Below are 21,018 nucleotides of genomic sequence, written 5' to 3'. Positions count from 1 at the left end.
ACTCAGCATTTTGGGTAAATCTGACCCAAATGTGTCAGAATAAGCAGCCAGAAAATGTGCCAAATATAATTATTGATCACCTATTTTTAAAAAATTTTTGTAGAAAGGGCTTGATCTTATTTGGCAAGGTAGGGTTCAACTGCCTAAATGGTCACAGCTTTCTTTTCATGCGCTCTGTGACTCACGCGTGTTTTGGCACTTGTAACAAGCAGAGCAAGGATATTTTAATTTGTCTGACTAGTTTCACATATTTTTATGGAGCATTCCATCCAGTGTGCTGTAGAAAACCACATATGTATGTGTATATATATATATATATACACACACACACGCACATATATTTATGATATTTGTCTTTTCAAAATGTGCAGCACCAGTATTTGTGCTTGGGATTGCCCTGTCTCATTTGTAGCCTCGTAGAACTTCATGAAGTTCACACAGGCCCATCTCTCCAGCCTGTCATGGTCCCTCTGGATGACATCCCTTCCCTTCAGGGCATCCTCCACTTGGTGTCTTCGGGAACTTGGTGTCTTTGGGAACCACAACTCTCTGAGTGCAACCATCCAGCCCATTCTTTATCCACCAAGAAGAAGGAACAAATGCACACACTTTTACAGACCTTTGGTGTTAGGGCCAATTTGAGAGCAGCAGCAGGTTGTTCTGTAAAGCAGCACTAGCATAGTGCTTGTGATGAGTAGAGATGCTTCACAGATACTTGCAGATAGTAAAGAAGTTGGGAGGCCCAAGGAGTTTAAGGGCTTGTAAAAAATTTTAAAAATCACATTTTTCAAAATCTGAGTATTAGAGTACTCAGTCAGTGATAGGGTGGATTCTCAGAGTTAAGAGGGAGGGATTGCCCCTTTCAATGACCTTAGCTGTTAGATTGGCTCAGCTTTGTGATAGAACTGTACTGTTGTCAAAACCGAATGAAAAAAACATTTGACACACAATATTTATAAATATTTTTATAAAATTTCAGCTTGAGGCATGCATGAGATAGATGAAATTTCACAAAATTTTCGCCAGTTGGACTGAAGTTGTAAAATGCTACTTAGAAGATGCTAGGTAGCCTTAGTTATGTATAGTGTTTGTTTTACTCAATATAAATGTCATCAGAAGTCCCCAGAGTGAGCACTTTTGAGTGTCCAAGTTTCATGGTGCAAAGAAAGAAACTCTGCATTGTTCTTCTGAGGTTAACTATCCAGTGGGAGAAATTCTCATATAAATTTGCAAAAAATAACTGTAATTTAGTAGTTTATAATTTAATGCCACAAAAGCAGTGGATGTTTTTTTCCTGATAAAAAGTAGCATTGCCTGTGATTTCTGGACTATTTAAAGTATGTTTGTGACACTAGTAAACACCCCTGTGGATTTTGACATGGAACTGTGGCTTTTTAAATACAGCATCACAAGCTTTTCCATATGCACATTTGATATTAAATTATGGTTATGCTGGTGATGATGGAATACAGATTTCAGGATAAGAAAGGTGACAAAGATTTTCACACATGGATAATTTTATGCACGATAAGGAGATTTTCTGTGAGTAATCCTGTTGATTGTAATAGGACTATTCACAGCTCAGTATGAGTGTAAATCTTGGTGGAGTCAGGCCCTGCACTGGCATGTGTTCAGCAACATGGAGCACTCAGAAATAACTGTGCAACAAGTCATAAGAGTATATCATATGTTACCTTTTAGAATGTGTTGATTTTATGATCTGTTAACCTTTTGATGATGATTTATGTTTGATTGCTTTCTTTTTGCAAGTCAACACATTCTAATTGATTCTTAAAAATACTTGTGTGTTAATTTAAAAATCGTTCTTTTAGCTGAGCGTTATTTTTCTGAGTAGGGATAAGAGAGAATTTTATTTAATGTTCTTTATTTAGAACCATTAAGTAGGGTATTATTCTTTACTCTCTAGGCTTCTGCGGTATGGTAAAAATTGAACCTTTGATATTGTGAAAGCTAGCTGTGTTTCCTTTTGTATTGGACTATATCCATATTTTAATAGTGCAACTAAATATATTTTCTGATGTGATGAGAATAGTCAGCATTTTTCATGGTTTGATAGGAATTTAAAGTGGATGTTAGGAACCTGTTCATTTCTACTTTTTCTCTTCCTTTAGGAGGGGTTTGCATTGGTGGTGGTTTCATTCACAGAAATGCTTAAACAGTAGTAGTTTTAAATATGCTGTTAAGCCCTGTTGCTATCTCTTTCTTCATTAGCATCAGGAATTGTAGAATTATTGGTGACTTTTATACTTTATTTCAGGAGGAAAGCATTTGAGACTGTAGATAGCCATTTTTCCCGTGGTGTGAATTTGGCATAGCTGTTGGGTATGTCCTGGTGGCAGCTCTGAGGTGTTCATCTGTGTGTGCACGTGGCCTTTGTGGAGCAGTTTCACAATGCACTTCAATCTGATCCAACCACTGACTGCTCCTGGGAGAAACTGTCCTGTTCCCTGCCCATCTGCTGTATCCTCACCTGCTCTGTCCCACTGATCCAAACGAAACCTCGGGGCTTTTCTGTGGGTATGGTTTTGTCCAACTCCCTTCTCAGCTGCAGAGTGCTGTGCTCAACCCAGAGTAGGCAACAAGGAGGTCTGAAGGGGGAGAGGTGCAGACACTCCCCTTTGGGCAGGTACCCCCTACATTGAATTGTTTGTTGCAATATCATTGAGAGTTGGGTAATTAACAAAACACACCAAAAGTCCCCCTGGAATGGCCTATCAGTTGCAGTTGATTTTGCAGAAGTTTGGCTGTTTAGAAAGGTTTTACTAATCGTGCCCGTAAACTGCTCTGATTATAGAGGGGTTGACTTTTAATTCAGAGTAAACCTTGCCAAAGTGAATTTCACTATTCCACTAAACAGAGGAGGAAAAAATTCTGTACTAGAACAAGAATGTTCATTTTGGGAGTTTTATAGATTTATGTACACTATATTAATTTAAGTTTACAGTTTAGTGCAAATAATTTTATGGAGATGAGCCCTAAGAAGCTGAGGAGTTTCCCCAGATTGTCTTTTGAAAAGTTTGTTCCGTGTGCATTTTGCACAAGTAACCTTTATATGTTCTGTAGTTTGGGGCTCTGCTCCCAAAAGCTCTTGAAGCAAGGATGTGGGAGGAGTGCTCAGGTACGTGTTCTGTAGCTTCAGATATTTGCTCATTAGGAATTTTGTCTTTAATGAAAACACACTTCCCAAAATGTGGAGATAAAATAATGTCATCAGGCTATTCCCAGTGTAAGGTTACCCTGAAACCATTTAATCCCTTGGGCTGAGCACAGTGTCAGCTTTTGGGAGGGGAATCTTGGATGTAGTTTGCATCAGAGCAGTATTAGATTGTAAAGGCAAGTTAGAATTGCTGTTGTGCATCCTGGCTCTTGTGTTTGGGTTGTTGTATCTTGGAAAACATGGTCAAAGAGAGCTTATTGCTAGAGTGAAAGTCACATTTCTGTCTCAAGTCTTTGTAACAGTCCTTCAGAAGGAACTCAGGTTTAAACCAGAAGAATAGTTATATTTTAACAACTTTCCTTTCATGTTTCTCTCAGCCTTCTTTCCTTCTTTTTTGCCTTGCAAAAGTAGGGAAAAGATAGTATAGGAGACAGGGTTGAGTGGGTTATGGATATAGAAAGCAGCTAATCCTGCTTTTTAACTCTTAAAAGGAATAGTAGAAGTTCTGGAACAACAAAGACTTTTCGCAGGACAGCGTTTACAAATACAAAAAGTCCATCTTACTTCAAAACAAAAAAGCAAAAGCATTAATTCTGGTCTACAAATGGATTCTAAACTGCAGATGATTTTCAGCTTTTGTGTCTGCTGTTAATCCTTGAATGTGTTTTATTTTCTCCTCTGTCATAAATAGTCTTTTAAATCCTACAGAATTCATGTTTCTGCACATACAGATTTTATTTTTAAAGTGAACCCAATTAGTATCTCTGAGTACTTGCTCATTAAATTAAATAATGCCTTACTTCATGCTTAAGAAAAGAAGGGAGAAGACAGAATAACCCTTACCATCAATGAAAGTGAAGAACAAGAGCTGGACCAGGTGTTGAACTCTGATGGCTTACAAATTTTGCTGCTTTCCTTTGGGGTCTCTGTTCACATCTGCTTCATAGCAGCCACCATCCCAGCAGACTTTTTGAATCAATTAATGTTTTCTCTCGATGGTATTTTTATTTTTGATTCTGAATTGAAATGTTGTCATGCTTTTCATGCAGCATGTTTTCATTTAAGTGGTTGTTTCTTTAATTGGGAATATTGTCTTTACTGCTCAGCTCTCCGGCTCAGTGCAGAAGTCTTTGGAAAAGCTGATGTCAGGGCTCCTGAAATGAATAGTTGTGAAGTGCAGCCGGAGGCTCTGGGGCAGCAGCGGTTTCTGAGTGCAGCGATGTGCTTCTCTGGCTGGGGATGTGCTGCAGGCAGCTGTGGAGCACCCTGTGAACACAGAAGGTGCTGGCAGGCTCCTGTGAGACCTTTTGTGGGCAGTCCTTCCCCTTCCTCTCTCTCCTCCCCGGGGAGCTCTGCCTGCAGATGTCTCTTGTGAGATGCTTTGCCTGCAGTAAAGGCTTGGAGAACCTCAGCCAAGCAAAACGTGTTCTTTAAAGGTTTTGTTGACAGCTCTTTTTCTGTCAGTTTATAGAGGAACTATATACTCTAAGAAAAATCAAGATATTAGTTGGTGAAGCTTAATAGAACTCCTGAAATTCCATGAACATCTCTGCAATAGGGATAACAATGTCTTGTGCCAAGAAGTTTGCTTGTGTGTGTGTATGTGGTTTGCATTTTTGTAGCTTCCCTAGAGATAATCTCTAAGTAAGTTGATCTTTATTTCAGAAACGCATCTAGCACTTAAAAATGTATTTAGTCTTTGCAGATTGGTAAAGTGTTCTTGTTTGAATGCTTTTAACTTAAATTTCTTTATCACACTGTCATTCTTCCAAGAACACTTCTCATCTTCAATTTCAATGATAGGATTCCTTTTATGTGAGCCGAAAGGTGTCACTTGACAAATTACAAGTGTTTCACTGAATTAATTGCATTTGGGATGCCTCTTGCTTGGATTAATAGCCTGTTTTTGTTTGTGGTTCTTTGTTTTAAAACATTACCTCTTTGTTTTAAAACATCACCTTCAAGTCATGTAACTTACGTTGTTTTTTATCACTTCTCATATCCAGCCTATCACTATGAGTTCTCACTATTTTTCTTTGAAACACCAGGTGTTTGAAAGCTTGGTTAATAAGCAGAGCACTTACTACACCACTTCTGATATGACTCAAGATCATGGCTGGAAGACAACTTGAGGGCTTTCAGTTGCATGACTCTGCTAAACCTGCCAGTCAGGGTGAGAAAGAACTGTTTCCATATCCGTTGCAACTGTGGGAGCCAGCGAGACCCATGAATACCAGCCCGCAGCTGGCCTGTCTTCTGGGAAGCTGCTGTATCTCACCAGCTGTCCCAAGGTCTGGCATGTCAGGAGTCTTCCTGCCTCTCTTGGTGAGAGCAGCAGGCTCTTCTGTGTGGTTAACACTCGGCTTCTTAGCCTGCCTAGCTTCCTGCCAGGAAGTAGCTTTAAATCCAGGATTTCCGCAATTCCTGCCTAATTTCAGAGTGATGTGGCAGTACCATCCTCCATGTGGAACAACCTTCTGTGCTGTTCTTGCCAGTGGCCTGAGCAGACAGATTAGGGCCACCATGTTCTCACACTTGATGCTGTTTTGTTCTCTCTTGAATGTGTTTCAGCATCTTGAGTTCCTGTGTTCTTGTACCTGTCCACGTCATTCCTTTGGAGACTCTGCAGTGACCTGATGCTGTCGTATTTCTGTAGTGTGGAACAAAAGCATAGTGAATGACAGTCTGTGTGAGATGTACCCTGAGTATGGGTTGACTTCAGATAAAGGCTGAAATGAGGAAATATATATTTTCCTTGAAGTCTGTCTTTCAAGCTAGATATTTAGAATGCTCTACCAAAAGAATCAGTCTCCGCCCTAGGTGTTTTGCACCATCTTTTTCAAATCTTAAGAATTTCACTTCTATGTCACCTTTCTCACTTGGCACAGGATATTCCAAACCAAAAAGATGATAAATTAATCCTCACTTTATTATTATTATTTTAGGATGTTGTTGCAAGGCTTCTGGGAGATCTGCATTGGTGGGAAGAATACAGCCTTAGTGCTGTGCCAGGTTTTGTTTGTTTGTTTGTGTTATTGCTGAGAAACTATCAGTTTGGTTTCCCAGTTACATCTGAAAAATACTTCATGGATTATATAATGTCTGCAAGTGGCTGTATGGCATACCAGACCTACACTTTCCCTTGAAGACATCTCATTCTCTTACTCTAAATGGATTAATTTGGGAGTCAGTTTGTCCCATAGCACTACCTGAGCTCACTCAAGGCATTAAGAAACTGTTGTCTGTACTTGACGACAGATACTGAGAAAAATCAAAAGCATGATTTCAAACTTATGTTAGAATTACAGGAGAACAAAAAAGGACAAATCACAAGCATAAATGTGCTGAACAGAATTTTTCCATGTTCTTCTCCTGTCATGGATGGTTTTGGTCCCTAAAATGGACTTGTTATGTAGGAAGGAAGAATGCTAAAAAGATTGATGACACTGTCATATATAAAGACATTTAGCTTGGTGACTCTGTCCTCCTGATTTCCAGCAGAGCAAGGCTTACTAAAAATAATAAAAAAAGTATTTGCCTGAAAAGCTGCTTCCCTTGGTGTGCTTCTTAAGTATTTGAAACTGAGAGAGGTCAGACCATCCTGGCTGTCAGCCTTTCTGTGATGTATTTGGAAGTTTAGAACCTCTCACGGTACAGAACAGGGGCAAATTTTTCTTTCACTTTTGAGTTGTACGACATGACTTGCCATCAGGATGTGTGAATTAGCTTTTTACTTTATTTGTTGTGGTGTGTGGTGAGGTTTTTTTTCTTTCTTTTTTTTTTTTTTTAAGAAATTGCCTTAGTTTTACTTTCAGAATCTTAAGAACCAATAGTAATATGGTTGGAGAAACTTATGAGAGTTTTCAGCTCTTTCAGCTGGTGGTTCCATTCCTACCAAATAATCTAGGATCTCACCCAAAAAGTTTATTCTGTAAACTCAATGTAGTTGATATAAAGAAAACTTCACAAATGTTTAGATACACAGAGAGTTTTCGAAATATATTTCTGGAGAAGGAAATTATATAGAAAGTGATCAAATGGATGAAACTGAATATGGAAATTTAGCCACTTGATGTACATTTGTTTGATGGAGTGTTTTTGCATGCTGGCAGCCTGTTAGACTGGCAGGGGACTGTTGTGGTGCAGTTCTGCAGTGATGGCCCTGCTGGTTTTAGGCAGAGACCTGATTTCTGTGGACATAACCTGTAGAGAGACCTGATTTCTTTGGTTATGAATAGTCATTGTGAGCTGCAGGGAAGGCAGCATAGCCTCTGACTTGAGACTTGAATGGAGATGGATCCTTTCTCCATGCTGCTCTCTAAGGGGGATGGAATTTGAAGCTGATATCTAGCAATGTACCCACATCACACCTGTATCCTAACTGTGAATGCATCAAAATCCAAGGTGCTGCTGCTGTTGTGATGCTGCCCAAGGTCCCATCTGGTGCTTTGGCTGGGCCTGCTGTGTGCTGTCCAACTGCCCTGTGCCTCTGCTCCCACCCCTGTGTCTGCCGTGGCCTGTGTGTGTATTGCCTCTGCTCTCTGCCTTTGGGATCTTGATGGGTGGAGGAAGGATGGCTGTCTGTCTGTCTGTTGATGTGTCTGTCTCACTGAGGAGTGGGTAGTAGGGATTATGGGCCTGGGAAATGGGGTGAAGGAGACTGACTGCTCTGACTGGACATCCAGTGTGCCAAGGAGAAGAGTCCTAGAACTATCTTGTGTGTATATTGATCAGTAGAATGAGAAGGTGCTGCCACTTCCAGCTTCAAAAAAGCCTCCTGCTCTGTGCTGAAAACGAATTAATAATGCCATGATACTTGTTGGAATATTGTGAATTGTATTGCTTTTCATGATTGGAATTTATATTTCCTCACTAATGCTCCTGCTCACTGTGAATGTCTTTTATGAACAGCTTTTACCTCTCTATATTCTTTATTTGATGCATAGCTGTAGCTACAAAATTGCATTTTCATAGAATCACAGAATAGTTGGGGTTGGAAGGGACCTTTAAGGGCCATCCAGTCCAACCCCCAGCCATGAGCAGGGACATCTTCACTTAAATCAGTTTGCTCAGCCCCATCCAACCTGGCCTTGAATGTTTTCCTGGATGGGGTGTACACCACCTCTCTGGGCACCTTGTGCCAGTGTTTCAGCACCCTCATTGTAACAACATTCTTCCTTGTATGTAGTCTAAATTGGCTCTCCTTCAAAACCATTACCTGTTGTCCTGTTGCAACAGGCTCTGCTGAAAAGTTATTTCTCCACCTTAAAAGTTCCCTTTTAAATAATGAAAGGCTGCAATAAGGTCTCCCCAGAGCCTTCTTTCTCTCTCATCCTGTTGGCATTGCAGAGATGTTCTAGCCCTTTGATAATTTTCCTTTCCTCCCCTGGACTTGCTCCAGCATATCCACATCCTTTTCATGTTGTGGCCCCAGAGCTGGATGTAACACTGCAGGTGGGGTCACAGGAGAGTGGAGTGCAGGGGCAGAATCACCTCCCTCAGCTGCTGCTTTGGATGCAGCCCAGTTTTCTCTCACTTGTTGATATTAAGATGTTCCAGGGGCTACAATGCCCTGGGGTAACAGCAGTGGAAGGGCACTGGAAGGACAAAGAAGTAGGGAGAACAGGACCAGTATGAAAGAGGTGTTTGTAAAAGACAGTCAAAATGGAAAAAGAGAACAGAGCAAAGAGGGCATACAGGAAAAAAATTAAAAGTTTTCTAAGGCATGAGAAGGAGGAATTAGCCATCATTTAATTACCATACTTTTGCCAGTAGTCAGGAGCACTGATTTGAAACCTTTTGTTTGAAAGTGTTCAGTTGTGTGCACACAGATGTGCAAAAGGAGAGTCTTTTGACATTCCTCAAGATATCTAATTTTTGGTTCTTGCTCAGTATCAATTTTAGGACTGCATGTGTGTTTGTTGAGTACTGACTTGAGTTCTTATAAAATGTTTTTAAGTAAAAAATTTTAAGCGAGCGCACCAATTGTAGATGTTTACTATTAAAACTTTCTTTGTAGGTAATTGCACTTAAGAATGAACATTGAAGACAAGCTGGGAGGATTATTTCTTAAATGTGGTGGCATAGACCAGATGCAGTCATCCAGGGCTATGGTAGGGATGGGTGCAGTATCTGACCAGTCTGGAGTATCGAGAGAACGGCAAGAGGCAGTGCTTCAAGATCGGACTATGCCGCACCAGGAAATTCTTGCAACAGATGAAGTGTTACAGGAAAGTGAACTTCGACAGCAAGAGATGATTTCACATGATGAACTCATGGTCCATGAGGAGACGGTAAAAAATGATGATGAAATGGATGCACAAGATAGACTTCCTCAAGGGCTGCAGTATGCTGTTAATGTCCCTGTAAGCAATTTCTTTGTGAAATATTGGAGAGATTACTAGGAAGCTTGATCTGGTAGTCTAATCCTACTCTGGCAAGAATCTATTAATTGCTTGTTTGGATTTTGATTATCAAAATATTTATGTCATTTGCCTCTGGCTGTGGATAAATTTTGCCAATTAAGTATAATCTTTAAGTATCTGTTTTATAAATATTTTATAAGCAGGCTGTTACCATAGAACTAAAGTGTTAAAATGTGCTCCTTTAAGGATATTTAATGTTCAGGGGTAACTACAAACCGGAATAAATAGCTTTATTAGAAGGTGCATACTGTTTATGCTGTTCATAGTACTGTTTAGTTGCTTTTGCTATAGGAAGCATCTTGTATGTTTTTAAGGTATGTGGACGCTTAGCAATTGCATTCACACTGCAGGTTGGACTGTGACACTTCATACATGACCATAAATATGCCCCTCCACGGAATCTCATAGAAGGCATACTTTGGCTTTCCCAGAGAGCATAGAGATGACTTCCTTTTGAAAGCAGAGCATCTGTCTGTAATGCAGCACACCATCACTGTTACCCTTCAAACATAAAGGACAGTCACCAGGACTATAAAAGTAGATAGCCTTACACACGAAGAATAATCTTCAGAAACACAGCACTGTTAAAACACTAGTCTGTTAGCTGTAGATCAGGTGGCTCAGGTGTTAGAAAAATGTAAGAGTATCATGGTCTTCATTAAAGTTCACATTAGATCGAGATTTTGAAATTATTTTTTTTTTCCAAAAACTTCATTGGAACTGGTCTTTTTTTTTTTTCCTTAAAAATACTTCTGTCTTAAATACATAATAAACTATTCCGTTAAATCTTATATTGACAACAGCATGGACTAAAGTAAAATAGGTATGAAAAACTGAATGGTTTTACAGATGGAAGTGATTTTAATATATGAAATGATCTCAAAATCACCACAGGTCAGGAAAAAAGACCTTGGGAGATGAATGAAAGGATACATCAAAATGTTACTGAGGAAATTAACTGTGCCCTTTTTATTTAAGATACATATTAATTCTTTCACTTAAATTTCTGAAAGAGTGAAGCCAGAAGATAATTCCCTTAGGAAAAGGTTTTCTGTTTCAGCAGTTTGTCATCTTCTAAAATTGAAAAATTGCTTTTCTGTAGTGAGAACCTTACCTGAAACTGGCACTTGGTATCTTAACAGATCAGTGTAAAGCAAGAAATTACCTTTACTGATGCATCTGAACAACAGAAACGAGACAAAAAACAAATACGAGAGCCAGTAGATTTGCAGAAAAAGAAGAAAAGAAAACAGCGTTCACCAGCAAAAGTAAGACATTGATTTGGCAAAACCAAGATTAAAAGGACCTGAAGATTTGGTTGACTATGACTAATTTCATTAGCATTTGAACTAGTTAGGCTGGAAATTGTTTGTTTGCTCAGTAAAGATGCAGTTCTGAAGTTCACCAGAGACCCAAAACAAAACTGATATAACAGTGTTTTTCTTTGAACTCCTTTTAGCAACATGAACTCTTGACATATTTTAACATCTGTCTCTCCAGGCAGTTCTCTCTCCAAATATTTTTTTTAAATTATGAGTCAGTAGCTTTGTAGACCATTTATAAATCATTACTCTGTATCTATCTAATAATAGTTGTGCTTTTCTGTGAGCCTGATAATTTTACATGCTTCATGCATAGTAGTGAAAAGTTTTTAAAAAGAAAACTAAAATGGTAGTTTTGAAAATTCTAAAAAGCTTACTAATATATATAAAATAATTTACTGGTAGGGAAAATTCCTGTGGTCATAATCATCTTCATATATGTATTTATTTATATCAAAAGGTTCTTAACCTAGCTGCTGGTTTGTTACTTAAAAATTTGTTTTGTAGCTCCATTCATGAGGACTATGTATCCCTGTATGTCTGAAAACAATTTTCTTCTTGTTGAGAAGCACTTTAGATAAAACCAGAATCATTTCACCTCATGAGGTAGCAGTGTTACATCTTCTAGTAATTCCCCAAATCAGTATTAATCTTCAGACTTAAAATAGAACATATGCAGGCTGCTCTGATGGAAGTAAATCAGTTATGTTATCACACAGCAGCATTAAAATAAGCCTACTCAGAAATCAACCCAGACTGTTTGTACATTAAAGGAAAACTCACTGTAATACAAAGAAAATCTCCCAAACCTCCTTTTTGTTGCCCTGGGAGCAGGACCTTCCAGTCCTCCTCAAAGCACTGTCAAATAAGGTTGCACCTGTAGTATTCTTGGAAAGCTGAGAAATTGCTTCAGATTGGGTGTGGAAGCAAGTTCCAAATGCTGTGCATTTTTTTCTCACTTCTCCCTTTGAGAGAAAAAAGAGATCTAGGTTGAGTACATGCAGAGATCACTTCCATGGAAACATGGCAAGGTAGAAGAGGCGTGTGCCCCTCTTTCTACAGACGTGTACTTGCATGCTTCCTTTTTATCTCCCAGTCTGCCAGGATTAGTCTTTTGAGATGACAAAAGATTGAAAAATGATCAGGAGAATTGTTAAACAGGTTCTTTTTCAGTCTCTCTTCCCCTTTTTCAGACCTGTCAGAGTAGAAAGGCAGAGTAGAAAAAAGCTGAAGGACTGACCTAGGTGAGAACCTACTGCAGTTTCAGTATTTCCAGAGTAGTGGGGTTGATTTTCCATCCAGACAAGCAGCTGGAACTCTGACAAGTGGAAGTCAGTTAACATTCTGAAACCTTCTAAATTCTGTGTTATATCAATGCAGTAGTCAGGTAAGGAAGAAGTCATCAGGTATCCTGACTCGTGTCTCCTGTTCCCTCTCCCACGCAGACACACACACGTGCACACACGGACACACACGCACGCGCACACACACACACGCACAGGCTTTTTCATTGCTTTGGTTAGGGAAGCTGCTCTGACAAAGTTAACTCTCATCATTTAAGAGGTGGTAGATTAAGTAGAAGAGCCCAGGCTTAGGGTAACCATGAAATTAAGTGTGTTTTCTGCACAATTACTTTAAAATTTCAATATAATATATGAAAAGCGTTTCATAACATGTATTTAAATTTGTTTTAAAGACGCAGTCGGCTTCATCAGCTGGATAATGTTACAGAACAGAGTCTTTACAATTGTCTGTCTCTGTGACTGGAGCTGTAACACACCAATCTTACAGACGTATGAATGTGCTTGTCCTTCAGAGTGAATGCACAAGAATTTGTTAGTCTGAGAGTTTCACTCTTGTTTCGATGCAGGAGAATTAAAAATTAAGTAGATCTTACAGTATTTGCTACTATTTCAGAGATACTGTTTCAGTTATTGACTCTCTCTTTCTCATCACTGTCATTATCATAAAACCTAAAATGCTGTAGCTAATCAAACTGCAGATGTGTTTTCCCAGCATACTTTTATTTTTTTTTAATAACAAGGGACTAAACTGTATTATTTAAGGTTCTTTAAGCTCTTCTTTAGAGTTGTGTTTGCAGTTAAGCAAGATTTTATAAATGTAATTTGTTTACTGATTTTCTTATTCTCTTGCCAGAGATAGTAGAGATTTTGGGTTTTGGTTTAGTTTTCTATTTTTATTATTTTTGACAAATTAGAGAAAACCTGTGATTAGTTTTATTGAATAAAGTAGATGTGGTGCATTTTTTAAATTTAAGTTTTTTTAACTTTATATGAAAATAGCGGCTTTGTTTGACAGCAAAGCAATTGAGTGTGGCAAGTTGAAGTCATCAAGGGGATGCTTTAATACGTATTTTAAGTGAGCAATACTTTATTGAGTGAAAAACCTGAAAGGGGAGAAGAATAATACTACTTTCTCGGCTGTTTGGCTTTGGGATTTTGGTTTTTAAAATATAATTTTACCTTTGAGACTACTGGTTTTATATAGATGTAGATAATATATGACGATTCTGGTTAAGATTTAATGACTTTTAGCGAACTTTTAGAGTTGTCATTTGATAAAACGAATTTAACTATTCACTTTTTCTTTAAAATATGATTGTCCATGGTTTAGTGCCCAGGAGTGGTTTGATGACTTTGCATCCTTTCCAACAGACGGACAAAATAAACAGTAGCTTATAAAGTGCCTCAGCTGTGCCTAGGGAAGCTCTGAGCTGATTTTCCATGAGCTGCCTTTGTCTCTGTTCTGTTGAAATATTTCTTAATGCAACAAGACACAAGTTGGATTGGACTGCAATTGGAAATGTGTATTAGAAGCTTAACGCATAGTTTTGTAGAAATTAGCATTGTTTTACCTGAAATATTTACATTTTCTGCATCGAAAAAATTAATGTTTTTTTTTTTTTGTAGTTAATAAGACATCTTTAGAGGGTAGTGTGAGAACAAATTTTACTCTTTTTAAAATAGATCCTTACAATAAATGAGGATGGATCACTTGGTCTGAAAACCCACAAATCTCATGTTTGTGAGCATTGCAATGCTGCCTTTAGAACCAACTACCATTTACAGAGACATGTCTTCATTCATACAGGTACTGCTTGACTTCAAATTTGTCTTTTCTACTATATAAAGAGTTGTTTACTTATGTTAAAAATGTTTTCAGCTCTATGCGAATTTCAGTTTTAAGAGTGTAGCTAACTTGGCATCTAAGCTTAGAGATTCCATGCACCAAAGTGTCAAAAGAATATCAGAAAAAAAATCAACATATATTTAATAAACTGAAGAGCTAACCGTTTACAAGGTTTCTTTTCTTTCTTTATCAGAAAGTAATGGGTTGACTTGTAGCCTAAGTGCCAAAAATTGACCCCTTTGTAAAATGTGCTGCAGCTGCTTATTTGCCTGATGAGGTATCTCTGTGTTTGGAGAAGTGAAAAAGGTACTTACTGTTTTAATAGCTTGCCAGTATCCTGAATGCAGTCTATGCCAGCATCTTGATTGATCTTGCACTTGAGGAAATTACAGCCATTCCAGATCACTCTTCTGTGCTAGTCTTAATGTGACTCTTAGGATCATGGAGAGAACTCTGCAGTTCATGTACCTAGTAAGGCAAATGTCTTTTGGTATCAGGGTATTTTTGGAATTCGCTCAGATGCTGGTGTTTTTAATAGACATTTTAATATTCCTCAAAAATAGTTATCAGAAACAACAGTGTGTAGTTATTAACTTATGGATGTGGAATTATATTGTTCAAGGTGAAAAACCATTTCAGTGCAGTCAGTGCGACATGCGTTTCATACAGAAGTACCTGCTACAGAGGCATGAGAAGATTCATACTGGTGAGTATAGTGCCTTGAGTATCTTTACTGGCGTGCTTAAAAACTGTTTCCCCACTCAGGCAAGGTTTCTGGTAATAAATATGCAGCCAAAAACCCTGTCGTAGTTTGTTTTAATTTAACACATGTTACCAAGTTACAAAGCTTTTAAAAAGAAATTAGTTTTGTGCTTTCAACTTGTTCCACTTTCCTTTGGCTGTAAAATGAGTATGAAGTCCAGTAAGCGGATCTGAAAGTAGTTTTCTATAAATAACCCCAGAGCAGCAAATCCTGAAGTTTGTGCATTCATAAAAGTCAAAGTTCGTTAAGCAGTTCTGTCTTTTGTTGTATCAAGTTGATTCAGACAAGGGGGACTTCCAAATTTCATTTCCATAGATTTATTTGTTTGTTTGTCTGTTTGTTTGTACTTGAATTTGATGGAAAAGTGCCAGGACTAAAATGGCCAAAATGCCTAACCCCAAAGGTATTAGTATCAGCTTTTCTTTTCACTTTTTTTTTTCTTCTTTTAGGTTTAATTCAGAACTGTTTTAAAAAGAAGAGTCTTAGTTTAAAAATTATGCAGTATAGGTCAACTAAGGCTTTAAGCCAAAGCGAGCTAAAGTTTATATATGTTTATTTTTTTAATATTGTTGCACCACACAGAACCACATTCTTTAACAGGTTTGGTTTCGTTGGGTTTTTGGCATTTTGGTGCATGGCCTTTCAATCCCTCTTTAAATATTTTGTAATATGGTCCCTTTTGGACTAGATGCCAATTTCTCAGCCTCTTTTTCAGAAAAGCAGAGCTGGTGAATGTGCACAGTGTTTCTTGGCTGTAGCATTTAAATGGATATGAAAGCTACTAACACGCAGTGCAGTGTGTGCATGTGTAAGGGTTGAGAGGGAGAAAAAACTCTGCAAAATGAATTTTCAGAGCAGTGTACAGGGAGTTACATGCACAAATACCCTGTTGTTTATGGGATTTTTGTATCCTAGGTTGCCATGAGTCCAGACTAAGTAGGTTTCCTCCAGCCAGTCAGCCACAGAAGAGTCTTCCATTCTTCTGTCCAGTGTCTTTGTTCTGCTCCTAGTCTTTCCTCTGGCTCTGAATTGGTGAACCATGCTGCCTCCACTTTGTGTAGATACTTATTCTTGAAAAGAATGCTCATTCAGTCTCTTCCATCTATCTGCCCTCCAGCCCCCCCAAAAAGGCAAAAATTTTAAGTGCAGTCTTCACATTTTTTAGAAATTTTTTTTTTTTCAAATGAGGATTATTCCCTGTACGTGGCTTTGAAAATGAGAGTCTGGGCAATATAGTTAATTAACACTTGACTGCAAATATTATATAAATTGATTTAATTATCTTTTTAAATTTAGCTTCTAGCTCTAATAAGAAGTCTGTGTCAATTGTGAGCTTTGGAGGGAGGGGGGTGAATGTGGTGGGATTGTAGGTTTTCATGCCAGCTCTTACATATGCTAGTCTTTGTTTAGCAGAGAAAAAGGTACCATTTAACTAATTAACCATATCTGACTTTTTTTAGATATCTGTGTTTCCTCCTTTCCCCAGCATCCTGAACTATAGTTTCGTTGTTTCTCAGTTTAAATTGTGTTTAAATTGTTGAATCATGAATGTTTTCCTAGGTGACAGCTAGTAATGATTAGGAGAAAACACATAAAACCCAGCTTCCAGGGGTGGCAGAATTTTTTTTGAAGGCTGTTTAGTTAACAAGAATTTAACTAGTGTTTAATTTTTGGCTTCACCCAGTTATAGTATAGCTAATTGGCACTCTGCATACCTGTCTGTGCTTTCACCTCGATATGACAGTGCTCACTACTGGCCCTCAGCTGTTTGTGTAGTCACTCTGCTGTTCAGGGCTGCATAACTAAACCCATGCAGAAAACCTGAATTTTCTACTTGATTCTCTAATGAGAAGGTGAGCAGTGGGTCTGTGTTTTACTTTGATAAAAGTCAAGATCTGTTTGTATTATTCATACCCTTAAAAAAAAAGTTTCTTAACTTTACTCAATACTTTTTAATTTTGCATTTTTATCTCCATGAATGACCACTTTTAGCACCAGCTTTTGGACAGTGTTCAAATTGCTGATGTGGAACAGTAAATCTCTTATCTTTTAAAGATTTTTATCAAATTTTCTAGTTTATTTTAATGTAATCAAAGAGAGTAGTAACAGGTAGAAGCCCTATTTTATGCTTGTTACAAGCCCCCAATTTACAGGTGCCTCAGCTGTTTCCAGTCTGTTTTGACTTGGTTCTCTGAACCACTCCTTCAAAGGAAATGTTGTGAGGCAGTTAGGAAGCAATCAATGAACAGCCTTATTCTGTGTAAATAATTAAACAGTTGCATCTAAAAGCAGACATTGCATTAATACAAAATTTGCTTATAATTGTGTGTAGAGGAGGGCAGCAGTGTTGGAACCCTGCTGCTAAACTTGTCCCTAATGATACAGAAAATTGCTATTTTAGTTGTAAGAAAGGGAAGAGTCACTGGTATGCAAATATTTTCAGTTTATGAGGTTGGAGAAGATGCTGAATGTTCTTTTTTTTCTCTTTCAAATATGTCTACTTACTTTTTGCTTAGAAATGTTTCTATATACCTTACCCATTCATGCATTCATGTGTCCTAATTGTGTAAGCCACCCTACTTTCCATTTTAAACACAAAAACTAAGATTACATTAAAAAAAATAAAGCACCATTGGGGCTGACAATTCAAGTGCCTTCTTATTCAGTCATGCTGATTTTTTCATAGCCTTCTTTAGTATTTTATAATTTGTTTTTTGCCTGTTTAGACTTTAAAATGCCTGGCATTGTAATTGTTACAGCCTTCATACGCATAATATTTGTACTACACTGGATGAGTAGTTCTATTGCTTGGTTTTAATAGATTGCCAACATAGACACAACACATAAGCTGTTTTCATAAATAATGCATTAATTGTTGTATTGTATTTTTAAATTTTGAGGGTTTTTTATACATCTGATTCTTTCCCACTGACCGAGACATTTCAGAAAAGTGTGTCCTGGATTCTCCCTGCATTATCAAAAGACTGTTATTAATGGTCTCCTCCATTTGCAATAGATCCTGTCTGAAAAGTACAACAAAATTGCGGAAGGCATCTGAAGTTTTAGGCTTCTGCTAGGATGAAATTATTATTGGAAGCCTATCTTCATATTAATTTTTAATCTTTTCCTAAAATTATCTTCCATATGAAGATTAAAGCCAAAATTAAATATGGTGTCGGTTTCACAAAGGTTTTCTTAATCTTACTTTCAGAGTGTTCTGGAATTCTACTGAAAAATATTATTTTCTGTACTGTGCTGAGTTAACTCCAGGGCAGTGTCCCCAAATTCTTCTCCTTGTTAAGGCATGGCCAGCAGTGCATTTGTATGTGCCCTGAAAGTCTCCAGAATAGCTGGTGACTGTAATCCACCTAAAAACCACAGACCCCTGTTTGGCCCTGCTTAAGCCTTGAAATGGGAATAGGGAGCTGCAGAGTCTTCTGCCAGCAAATAGTCAGCTTGGGTAGGAAAATGTTAAGGAACTCTGTGTGCATTCACTGACAGAAAGGAGTGTAAGGCTGCAGGTAAGTGCGTTAATGAAGTGTTCTGCATTTCCTGGGATTGCAGGATGGCTCCTCAGAGGGCTGTTCAAGGCCAGAACAGGACTCAGCTCTCTTGCTTTAAGGCTCAGGATAGTTTTCAACCTAAACAGCCACTCCATTCTCTAAAATAAATCTGAGGTAGCATGAAAGCAAGCTTTGAAACAGTGTGAGGAGAGTTGTTTGAAGGCGCAATTAAAAAAACCCACAAAGTAGAATAGTGGAGCAAAGGGAAAGAAAACAGTAAGTAGCAAGGACTAAGCAGTAGTCTTCAGGAATGGAAGAGTTCCCATGTATCAAACAAGAACAATGAGGTCTAAATGTCCTATCTCAGCATCCTGAAAGTAGAAGGCAAGGATTGGAATTTGTTTCAGAAAGTCTGAACAGGCTTGTTGGGAGTAAGGCACTGTAGTTTTGAGGGTGCCTAAAAAATAAAGAGAACATGAAGAATGAACCTGGAGTTTGAAGGTGAAGAAATAGGCCAGAGGGGAGGATTTGCTTGTAGGCAGGATGAGAGGAAATTATATGATATGTGTTCATAATTTACAAGCGATGTTGAAAAAAAGCACACAATTTTATGGTGCTTATTAATAAGCAAGAAATGGTAAAGTTCTCTAAGTGAAGTGAAAGAAGAGATGTAGAATATGGGGTTGTGAGCCTGTAGAAAAAGAACTGATGGAAGCTGTGAGATCTGAGGACAGGAGATAATTTGATTTAGAAGAGAATAAATTGGAATAATTTCATCTGAGAAAGGGATTGGCTGAGAAGCCACATGGAGAGGTAAGAATTAATAATTCAAAATAGGACATAGGCTTACAAAGAGAGAGATTTAGAAATTGCTTGGAATTAAGGAATTTGAAACTCGGGGCATTAGTGATCTGACCAGGAGCAAATGTGTGGCTGATACAGATATTTTCCATTCTAGTCTCTATAAATACTGGAACTTTATTTTCAGGTACTGTATTCCCATCTGTAGAAGGATGTGGATAAATTTCTCTATTCTAAATGGAAAATACAAATTCTGTCAACATTTTAAATAATACAATCTATTAATTTAAAGTTTTAAACTTTAACAATTAATTGCTGGTAATTCAACAGTTTATAATATAATTAGTAAGAATAAAGCTACTTTAGAAAACAGCAGTAGTCTGCATAGTTCTGGAAACAAGACATAAATGGTCCATATCCCAAAAATCAGTGCAGTGCAGTACCCAGAATGAAAAGGGTCTTGACAGATGCTGCCAAGACAATCCCTGACCTCTACATCAGTCCAAAAGATTTCACAGTAAATACTAAGAGGAGAGATCACTGTTGTTCAGGGTGAGTTCTAGTAAATAATGGTGAAGTTGTATAAAAGCAGAACTAACTTTTCAGTGCATTGGAAATTTTTAGGTTTTGTCAGAGAAACCTAGGAAAAATATCAGAGGGAAGATGTAAGGCAAAAGTTAAAAGAAATAAAAATAGTTACTCCCTGCTCAGAAAGTATTGTTACAGGGTTTCTTTGTGAGGAAAAATAAGGGGGAGAACTGAAGATGAATTCAGGGCAGTGCATATTGTCTGAACGAGTATTTCCTGAAAGTAAAGAAAAAAACCCAGAAACCAAAACTAGCTAACAAAACAATCACAATGAAAAACATGTAAGTTTGCAATGCTGGTTCTGCTACAGAGGTTTTCTTGGGTTTTGTCTTAATTAAAAAAAAAATAAATTAATTAATTAGTTCTTAAAAAAAATTTGGGTTTCAACCAAACCCAAGGACTTTTTCAAAACAATTCTCTCAATTCCCCATGCAAATAAGGGAAAAATATGGAAGAATAGAAAGCACCCTCCAAAATGTTATATTTGAAGTTCGGAAATGAATTAATTCCCTCCTAGTGGGGATGGGTTTGAGCTAATGATTTGGTGAGAGGATTGAGGTATTTTTATACAGTTGTCTGCCCTAAAAAATGCATACTGTAGCAACAATTCAGGAAGACCATCTTTGCAGTTCTTAATTTGTTAGGTGTAACACTTACCTACACCTGCATTAGAAAGGAGTAAGGATTTAGTTTTAAAGGTGGGGGTTTTTTTTAGCGTAAAAACTTAAAATAATTTGAGGCATCAGCAACTGAGTATTTAAAAAATAGTGATGTAAGCAAGCCCTATGTTGTTTTTCAATAGCAATAGACTAAATCCTCTTACTGCTTCTAATAGAGAATGTAGTATTTGACCTGGTAAGTTTATGGAAGAATGTTGATTTATTCTTTTAGATTAATATTGCTATGTGTTTTTTATCAGGTGAAAAGCCATTTCGTTGTGATGAATGTGGTATGAGGTTTATTCAGAAGTATCACATGGAAAGGCACAAAAGAACTCACAGTGGAGAGAAGCCTTACCAGTGTGAATATTGTTTGCAGGTAAGATGACTTCGTGAAATCTTCTGTGCTTGCAAGCCAAAACACCAGTCAATTTTCCAGTATTTCAGATGGGGCTTTCTCCATTTTATACAAATAAATGTATAATGAATGTTTTTTCAGTCAAGGTGGGCTGTCTTGGTGGTGCAGAGTCACAGCAGGCTGGGGTTGATTTTATTGACTGTATGCTCTTGTTTGACACTTCATTAAAAATTGGTCAAGTGGGTGAATCATCAAGTAAATTTGTTAGAAT

The 21,018-nt window shown here is 37.7% G+C and overlaps 1 protein-coding gene across 6 annotated transcripts in view; it reads left to right on the top strand.

The window, feature by feature from the left end:
• The window catches only part of ZNF148 (zinc finger protein 148), a 41,887-nt gene that overhangs the window by 11,323 nt on the left and 9,546 nt on the right, over positions 1 to 21,018 (top strand). For 3 of the 6 annotated variants that reach the window (XM_064435088.1, XM_064435089.1, XM_064435087.1), the window contains 5 exons: positions 9,198 to 9,543; positions 10,746 to 10,871; positions 13,913 to 14,036; positions 14,698 to 14,781; positions 20,650 to 20,768. In XM_064435088.1, the coding sequence (XP_064291158.1) occupies positions 9,214 to 9,543; positions 10,746 to 10,871; positions 13,913 to 14,036; positions 14,698 to 14,781; positions 20,650 to 20,768 (783 nt within the window). In that variant the 5' untranslated portion in view covers positions 9,198 to 9,213. The remainder of the gene's footprint in view (positions 1 to 9,197; positions 9,544 to 10,745; positions 10,872 to 13,912; positions 14,037 to 14,697; positions 14,782 to 20,649; positions 20,769 to 21,018) is intronic. The other 3 variants (XM_064435091.1, XM_064435090.1, XM_064435092.1) reach the window with 3 other exon arrangements.

Source organism: Passer domesticus, chromosome 10, assembly GCF_036417665.1.
Source record: "Passer domesticus isolate bPasDom1 chromosome 10, bPasDom1.hap1, whole genome shotgun sequence".
Lineage (NCBI taxonomy): Eukaryota > Metazoa > Chordata > Aves > Passeriformes > Passeridae > Passer > Passer domesticus.
The sequence above is the reverse complement of the archived record's forward strand: the minus strand, read 5'-3'. Positions and strand labels throughout refer to the sequence as shown.